The sequence below is a fragment of the Babylonia areolata genome, chromosome 7 (assembly GCF_041734735.1).
Source record: "Babylonia areolata isolate BAREFJ2019XMU chromosome 7, ASM4173473v1, whole genome shotgun sequence".
In the NCBI taxonomy this organism is placed as follows: Eukaryota; Metazoa; Mollusca; class Gastropoda; order Neogastropoda; family Buccinidae; genus Babylonia; species Babylonia areolata.
In genome coordinates this window covers 567,501-577,500 of record NC_134882.1, presented here as the reverse complement: position 1 = coordinate 577,500, position 10,000 = coordinate 567,501, and the positions used below count along the sequence as shown (strand labels likewise).

Below are 10,000 nucleotides of genomic sequence, written 5' to 3'. Positions count from 1 at the left end.
TTGTGTTATCGTGGCCTGTTTGTGTTACCGTGGCCTGTTTGTGTTACCGTGGCCTGTTTGTGTTACTGTGTTACCGTGGCCTGTTTGTGTTTTCGTGGCCTGTTTGTGTTACTGTGTTACCGTGCCTGTTTGTGTTACCGTGGCCTGTTTGTGTTATCGTGGCCTGTTTGTGTTACTGTGTTACCGTGGCTGCCACTCCTTGCCTGTCAGCTGAGTGGGGCAGAGAGACAGAGATAGAGGGCGAGAAAGAGATGGGGAAGACTGAAAGAGAGAGAGTGGGTGGAGAGAGAAAGAGAGAAAGAGAGAGAGGGAAAGAGAGGGAGGAAGTGGAGAAAGAGAGAGCGGGTGGCGGAGTGAGGGAAGGAGAGAGAGAGACAGAGAATGAGAGACAGAGACAGATATACATAGACACAGAAACAGACACACAGAGAGACAAAAAAGACAGTGTGATGGAAGCAAGAAGACAGACAGACACAGACAAACGAAGTCACAGAGCTAACCGCTCTATACAGTCATCAAAAGCACCCCCCACCCCCCACCCCCGACCCCCACAACCACCCCCACACCCCCTTAAACTCCTTTATGACAAACACACCACCACACGGCAAACATAACAGCCTCGTGACGTTAACAGCCTGATAACTAAGGATAACTCACCCTCCCACACACTTTATCCCCCACCACCCACCTACCTCAACCCCTTACCGTTCTCCCCCACACACTTGTGGCGGGGCCCTCGCGTCCCACCTGGACACAATATGACAACTATGGCCACTTGTAATCATCTCTCAGGGCCCAGACAGCCCCGGAAGTAGTAAAAGCTGGATAAGACACACCATCCTTCCGTGCATTGTGATTGGAACTCCGACGTTTCCAGTCACTAGGATGCGTAGTTCCACAGGTCTGCAGGATGATACAGAGCTACCCAGGGTCTATATACGATACAGAGCTACCCAGGGTCTATATACGATACAGAGCTACCCAGGGTCTATATATGATACAGAGCTACCCAGGGTCTATATATGATACAGAGCTACCCAGGGTCTATATACGATACAGAGGTACCAAGGGTCTATATATGATACAGAGCTACCCAGGGTCTATATACGATACAGAGCTACCCAGGGTCTATATATGATACAGAGGTACCAAGGGTCTATATACGATACAGAGGTACCCAGGGTCTATATACGATACAGAGGTACTCAGGGTCTATATATGATACAGAGGTACCAAGGGTCTATATACGATACAGAGGTACCCTGGGTCTATATACGATACAGAGGTACCCAGGGTCTATATACGATACAGAGGTACCCAGGGTCTATATACGATACAGAGGTACTCAGGGTCTATATATGATACAGAGGTACCAAGGGTCTATATACGATACAGAGGTACCAAGGGTCTATATACGATACAGAGCTACCCAGGGTCTATATATGATACAGAGCTACCCAGGGTCTATATACGATACAGAGCTACCCAGGGTCTATATACGATACAGAGCTACCCAGGGTCTATATATGATACAGAGCTACCCAGGGTCTATAAAACGAAGGGTTTAACAAGCAGGTGTAGTGTTTACTGTGCTGCACGGGGTGTTGTAAACTTGTATGTTGTATGTTGACAACGAGCACATGGCGAGGAGGGCGGTAACGAAGGATAAGAAGAGCGTGTCCCGTCATTTTCTCTTCATCTTGTCATGACCAAAGGACACAGGTCACATCAATAACTGAGCATCAGTTGTGCGCCGGGATCTCTCTCTCTCTCTCTCTCTCACACACACACACACACACACGCACGCACGCACACACACACACACACACACGCCAGTGACTTTTTACCTCCACTGATTTTTTCCTACCCTCGCCTGACATCACTGACGGTGAAGGGGGGGGGGGTGCATGCTGGGTATGTTCTTGTTTCCCTAACTCACCGAACGCTGACATGGATTACACCACCTGTCCTATCGTGCTGTTTGATCTTCTGCGTGTCGTGTTTACTTGATCTTCTGCATGACGTGTTTAGTTGAGCTTCTGCGTGACATGTTTAGTTGAGCTTCTGCATGACGTGTTTAGTTGATCTTCTGCATGACGTGTTTAGTTGATCTTCTGCGTGACATGTTTAGTTGAGCTTCTGCATGACGTGTTCAGTTGATCTTCTGTGTGACGTGTTTAGTTGATCTTCTGCGTGACATTTTTAGTTGAGCTTCTGCATGACGTGTTTAGTTGATCTTCTGCGTGACATGTTTAGTTGAGCTTCTGCATGACGTGTTTAGTTGATCTTCTGCATGACGTGTTCAGTTGATCTTCTGTGTGACCTGTTTAGTTGATCTTCTGCATGACGTGTTTAGTTGATCTTCTGCATGCTACACACTATGGGGGTTCAGGCACTAGCAGGTCTGTTGACCTTATAGATCGAAAAAATCTCCACTCTTTATATTACCCACCAGGCACCGTGACCTGGGTTCGAACCTGGAACCCTCAGACTGAAAGTCCAACGCTTTGACCACTCGGCTGTTGCGCCCATATTCCATATTATATCTATTAATATATATGTATATATATATAAAAGAAAAACCAACAGCCAACTGATACTTTAATAAAGGGAACGACAAAAGTGGTGGAGCGGAGTGGAGGCGTTGGGGAATTCTTTTAAACTTATTTATTTATTTATTTATTTATTTTACTCATTCATTTTTTGTCAAGCAACCCAAAATATAAAAAAGTGTAATAAACACACACACACACACACACACACACACAAACAACAACAAAGAAGACTGCAGGTAGATATGCACAGATTGTGCACAGATCGTGGAGATGTGGAAACTCCGGGCAAAGCACACAAGGCCTAATTACAGACCAGCTCTTCCTGCGGGCTGTTTACACACTTAATATTATCTCACTGCTTGTGGCTGTCCTCCCGCCAAACTTAAACAGCTTGTTTGTCGGCGACATTCATGGCTAATTAGAAAGCTGTGAACATTCTATCCTTTTTGGTAAGAAAAAAAAAGGAAAAAGAAAAAAAAAGGTTTATGTGCATGGGTGTGCTGTCGCGCTTGTTATAAAATCCACTATGTGTGTGTGTGTGTGTGTGTGTGTGTGTGTATGAAGTTGGTGCATGGATTGCTGGATGTACGCTCTCTCTTTCTGTCTCTTTCTCTAAACAGTCAGCGGAATATGTCTGCAGCCTTAACACGGTTGTCATTCTGTTTTCTGTGTTGAGCCACCTGTCGTTGTGCAGCCCTGTTTACAGACTGGAAGAGGAAAAAACATTTCCCTCCCACAGTGTTACATGTCACATAGAAACTCTTCTAACTGTTCGGCCTACCAGTGTTACATGTCACATAGAAACTCTTCTAACTGGCCTACCAGTGTTACATGTCACATAGAAACTCTTCTAACTGTTCGGCCTACCAGTGTTACATGTCACATAGAAACTCTTCTAACTGTTCGGCCTACCAGTGTTACATGTCACATAGAAACTCTTCTAACTGGCCTACCAGTGTTACATGTCACATAGAAACTCTTCTAACTGTTCGGGTAAGGCTGGAAAGAATGCCGTAACGAACGCAAGAGGGTTAACATTTGCGGATCATGATTATATACACCCACCCCCCTCTCTCTCTCTCTCCCTTTAAAACTCACCGACTCTCGCTTCCTCTTCTCCGCCGCTTCCAACGACGCCGACAGACACGCAGACATGGCTGAAGAGGAGGAGGAGGAGGACAAGGAGGAGGTGGTGGTGGAGGAGGAGCACGTGGAGGAGGGCGAAGGCTTCTTGGTCAGCTCGGCCTTGAAGCACTCGGGCAGATCGGGGTTATCCTTGGCCAGCAGGTCCATGAGGTAGGAGATGTAGGAGGTGGCCAGGCGCAGCGTCTTGATCTTGGACAGCTTGGTGTCGGACGGCACGTTGGGGATGCAGCCTCGGAGCTGCGCGAAGGCGTTGTTGATGCTGAGCGTCCTCCGCCGCTCCTTCTTGTTGGCCGTCACCCGCCGCTTGATGCAGCGCACCGGGATGCCGTTCTCGTACTGGATGAACGACGTGTACTCGTTGGGCGAGGACCCCACGGGCACGTACCCGCCCTCGATCCTCACCGGCAGGTGGTCCTCCCCGCCAGGACCCAGGGCCCAGTTCGGGAAGAACACGGCTGCCCCCGCTGCTGCTGCTGCTGCTGCGGCCTGGTCCGGGTGGTGGTCGTTGTAACGCATCTGGTGCGGGTAGTGGTGCGGGTGGCCGGCGGCCGGGTAGAAGTCTGCCGGGTGGGGGTGGTGCGCTGGGTGGTGGTGGGCCGGGTGGTGGTGGGCCATGGGCCCCGGGTGGGCGTAGCCCTGCCCGTAGCCTCCGACGATACTCATGGTCAATGCAGGGGCCCGCTCTGTGTGTCAGCTGTTGAGGAGACAGACAGAAAGAAAAAAGAGTAGAATGAATACAGGTGTCATACGTTTCAAACCGACTGATGTTACTCTGATATCATGTCCACTCCAAAATAGATGGATATTATATAATTATCATGTACACTTCAAAACAGATGGATATTATATAATTATCATGTACACTTCAAACCAACTGATGTTACTCTGATATCATGTCCACTCCAAAACAGATGGATATTATATAATTATCATGTACACTTCAAAACAGATGGATATTATATAATTATCATGTACACTTCAAACCAACTGATGTTACTCTGATATCATGTCCACTCCAAAACAGATGGATATTATATAATTATCATGTACACTTCAAACCAACTGATGTTACTCTGATATCATGTCCACTCCAAAACAGATGGATATTATATAATTATCATGTACACTTCAAACCGACTGATATTTCTATCATTATCATGCAGATATACACTCCAAACCGACTGATATTTCTATCATTATCATGCAGATATACACTCCAAACTGACTGATATTTCTATCATTATCATGCAGATATACACTTCAAACCGACTGATATTTCTATCATTATCATGCAGATATACACTCCAAACCGACTGATATTTCTATCATTATCATGCAGATATACACTCCAAACCGACTGATATTTCTATCATTATCATGCAGATATACACTCAAACCGACTGATATTTCTATCATTATCATGCAGATATACACTCCAAACTGACTGATATTTCTATCATTATCATGTAGGTATACACTTCAAACCGAATGACATTTCTATCATTATCATGTAGGTATACACTTCAAACCGAATGACTTTTCTATCATTATCATGTAGGTGTATTTTCCAAACCGAATGATATCATGATATATCATGTACGCTCCAAAACCGATTGATAGTCTATATCGAGTACATTTCAAACCGATTGATAGTCCTTTTTTTTCTTCTTCTGTTCTTTTTTTTTTTTTTTTTTTTTAAATTAATAGCTCTCTTTTATATATATATATATATATATATATATATATATATATATATATATATATCGACTTGCCATGGACCACAATTCAAAACCAGGTGACTGGGGGGTGGGGGTGGGGGGCATGGGAAGGGGGTTTTATATATGTTTGACTCACTTGTGTAAACAAAGTGAGTATGTTTTAACCCGGTGTTCGGTTGTCTGTGTGTGTGTGTGTGTGTCTGCGTGTCCGTGGTAAACTTTAACATTGCCATTTTCTCTGCAAATACTTTGTCAGTTGACACCAAATTTGACATAAAAATAGCAAAAATTCAGTTCTTTCCTGTCATCTTGTTTAAAACAATATTGCACCTCTGGGACGGGCACAAAAATTTTTTTTTAAAGAAGCCAAATTATATGCAAACTGAATTTACTGTTATATTTCTATTTTTTTTATTCTCTAAACTTGGCACTTTGATGTGATATTCTGACATAACAACAAGAGCAGTCAATTTTATCTTCTTTTTTTTCAAACAGGAACTTCTTTTGCTAATCATGGAATTTATATTTATTTTGCATGTCTTTGGTGCAGATAGTAAAAAGGGGAAATTAATCTGTAATTAATGCTAGGGGGCTTAATTTGCTTTAAACTGCTCTTTCTCATCTTAAACATTACATTGTGAAATTATACTCAATGCTTAAAAAGGTTGTGTGTTTTACACTCAGTGTACAGGGCTTTCACTATGTTCATTCGTCCAAGTGGTGTTTTTTCGGAAAATATTAAAATCAATACGACGAGTGGACTTTATAGATCTATTGGCTGAGCCCTGAAGGTCATAGGCAAAAATCAATTGCCTACACATATTTATACATATTCAAAGCGCGTGTTCATATTCTTCGCGAACGCGAACGACGCCATTTTGTTTCAAGTTATTGACCTGCCCGTTCAATCCTATGTTCAATCGACAATACACGATAACATGTGAAGGAAAGTTGGAGAAGGAGACCGTTAAATATCTATTCAGAGAAAGATTTGTGAAAGGTAGATTTGGGAACGCCTCATCACTTACTGGATTATGCCCCAAACTGCCATAAAAATATCCACAGAATCAGTCGGAATTCACAGTTAAAAATAATAAACCATGAGATACCCTTGAATTGATGAAACGCAAAAATATCCAGTCTTGACTTTTCTCAAAATGAAGTCCTTTTCACTTCATACGACGTTTAGAAGTACTTGTACTTGGCTCTACATGTTATTAGTTTAACAAAATACTCAATTTTCATATCAACTTTAAAACTATAAAACTAGAATGAGTATAAACGTACATCTATCTAGATCTTCAAGAAAACGAAAACGGCTAAACGTTGCAATGTGATTGCGGCAATAGCCACGTCTCCTTTACCGCGGACTTAAAAAGAATTTTTAATAGCCCTTAAAGATTTTTTGAATGCCCAAGATACACCAGAATAATATAATTTAAACAGCATTCTCACTGCGAATACCGCAATCAATTTATCGCCCTTTAAAAAGCAATGTTTAAATATTATATTTTTGAACGTCAGTTAAGGAACCACGATAGTGTAATGGGTAAGACAGTTTCTTCTCACCCGAACACGCGGGGTTCGAATCTGCCGTTAGAACTTTTTTTTTTTCGTTTTCTTTTTACCCGAAGCTTTATAATAACAAATACAGAACACATTTTAACGATTAGATTTTTTTTTTTTTATAGTATATCACACAAGTGAGTCTTGAAGGCCTTGCCTCTCTTGTTTTCTTTCACTTTCATTCATACACAATTCTATGTCTGTCTGTTTCTACATATAATATATGGACAATCACGTTGCAAAACGATAGTGCTGGAAAATGGTTTGGTTTGTCTGGGGATATACGTGCTCTGCTGTGCTTTGTGTGTGCATGTCTGTCTCTGTCTCACTTCTCATTCCATCATATGACGTTATTTGTCCATAGTGGTGGGGGGTTTTTTTCACGCGAATTCGTCTTGTTTCAAAGTCTCGTTCAAAAATAGGCTGTAAGGGAAAGGCTGATTTGGTCTTTTTATCGACACTTACACATATTTTACCCACTAAGATTAAATATGCATAATTTCCTTTCCAATTGATAGTCTATATCAAGTACATTTCAAACCGATTGATAGTCTATATCAAGTACATTTCAAACCGATTGATAGTCTATATCAAGTACATTTCAAACCGATTTGTATTATATGTCAAGTACACTTCAAACCGATTGATGTTATGTATCGTGTACCGATTGATATTTCTATCATCATCATACACACTTCAAACCTATCATCATCATATACACTTGAAACCGATTGATATTTCTATCATCATCATACACACTTCAAACCGATGGATATTTCTATCATCATCATACACACTTGAAACCGATTGATATTTCTATCATCATCATATACACTTGAAACCGATGATATTTCTATCATCATCATACACACTTCAAACCGATTGATATTTCTATCATCAGCATATACACTTCAAACCGATTGATATTTCTATCATCATCATACACACTTCAAACCGATTGATATTTCTATCATCATCATATGCACTTCAAACCGATTGGTATTTCTATCATCATCATATACACTTCAAACCGATTGATGTTATGTATCGTGTACCGATTGATATTTCTATCATCATCATATACACTTCAAACCGATTGATATTTCTATCATCAGCATATACACTTTAAACCGATGATATTTCTATAATCAGCATATACACTTCAAACCGATTGATATTTGTATAATTATCTTGTGCACTCCAAACGGAATGATATTATATATCACGTGCACTTCAAACCCATTGATATTAGTACAATTATCATGTAAAACTCCAAACCGACTGATATTATATTTTACGTACTGAAGTTCAAACGGACTGATATAACTGAGCATCATTTACTCTCCAAACCGATTAATATCATGCGTCATGTACATTTCAAACCGACTGATATTACTATAATTATCACGAACACTCCAAAGCATTGAGATTGTTTATCACGTGCACTTCAAACCGATTGATATTCCTGCAATTATCATGTCAACTCCAAAACAGATAGATATTACATATCATGTACACTTAAAACCGACTGATATAACTATGTATCATGTACACTCCAAACCGAATGGTATTGTATATCATGTGCACTTCAAACCGAGTTATCATGTCAACTCCAAAACCGATATATATATATATATATATATATATATATATATATATAGATATAGATATAGATATATATATACTAAAGTTCAAACCGATTGATATTAACACAACATGTACACTTCAAAACCCATCGGTGTCATTATGTCATACCAATAAACTGGTATGCTTGATTAGCATAGCTTTGGGAAATCTATGATAGACGGGAAAAAAAGAGCAATAATTTTTGCATCTTTAAGAAAAATTATATATATATCTGTGTGTGTGTGTGTGTGTGTGTGTGTGTGTGTGTGTGTGTGTGTGTGTGTGTGTGTGTGTGTGTGTGTGTGTACTTGATCCAATGGCAGTAAAAATTGATTTCCGTGACATTTGATGATATTCAATCATTTTACATCTGGACGAAGTGAGGAAAAATCGGAGAAACAACTGAACAACTGTAAAAGTTTTTGAGAAAAAATAACAACACACACACACACACACACACACACACACACACACACACACACCGATTTTTCGAACGGATTTTTCAAACTGTTCGTGATGCAGTGCTGTGTGAAACAGCCGTCATGTATCAAAACTGTTCGTGATGCAGTGCTGTGTGAAACAGCCGTCATGTATCAAACTGTTCGTGATACAGTGTTGTGTGAAACAGCCGTCATGTATCAAACTGTTCATGATGCAGTGCTGTGTGAAACAGCCGTCATGTAACTGTTCGTGATGCAGTGCTGTGTGAAACAGCCGTCATGTAACTGTTCGTGATGCAGTGCTGTGTGAAACAGCCGTCATGTAACTGTTCGTGATGCAGTGCTGTGTGAAACAGCCGTCATGTATCAAACTGTTCGTGATGCAGTGCTGTGTGAAACAGCCGTCATGTAACTGTTCGTGATGCAGTGCTGTGTGAAACAGCCGTCATGTGTCAAACTGTTCTTGATGCAGTGCTGTGTGAAACAGCCGTCATGTAACTGTTCGTGATGCAGTGCTGTGTGAAACAGCCGTCATGTGTCAAACTGTTCGTGATGCAGTGTTGTGTGAAACAGCCGTCATGTGTCAGTGTTCGTGATGCAGTGCTGTGTGAAACAGCCGTCATGTGTCAAACTGTTCGTGATGCAGTGCTGTGTGAAACAGCCGTCATGTGTCAAAGTGTTCGTGATGCAGTGTTGTGTGAAACAGCCGTCATGTAACTGTTCGTGATGCAGTGCTGTGTGAAACAGCCGTCATGTATCAAACTGTTCGTGATGCAGTGCTGTGTGAAACAGCCGTCATGTAACTGTTCGTGATGCAGTGCTGTGTGAAACAGCCGTCATGTAACTGTTCGTGATGCAGTGCTGTGTGAAACAGCCGTCATGTATCAAACTGTTCGTGATACAGTGTTGTGTGAAACAGCCGTCATGTAACTGTTCGTGATGCAGTGCT

General features: G+C 41.5%; 1 protein-coding gene across 1 annotated transcript in view; it reads right to left on the bottom strand.

The window, feature by feature from the left end:
* Positions 1-10,000, bottom strand: part of LOC143283639 (heart- and neural crest derivatives-expressed protein 2-like) — an 81,043-nt gene that overhangs the window by 63,950 nt on the left and 7,093 nt on the right. Inside the window, exon 2 of the mRNA XM_076589825.1 lies at positions 3,654-4,395. Within this exon, the coding sequence (XP_076445940.1) occupies positions 3,654-4,364 (711 nt within the window). The 5' untranslated portion in view covers positions 4,365-4,395. The remainder of the gene's footprint in view (positions 1-3,653; positions 4,396-10,000) is intronic.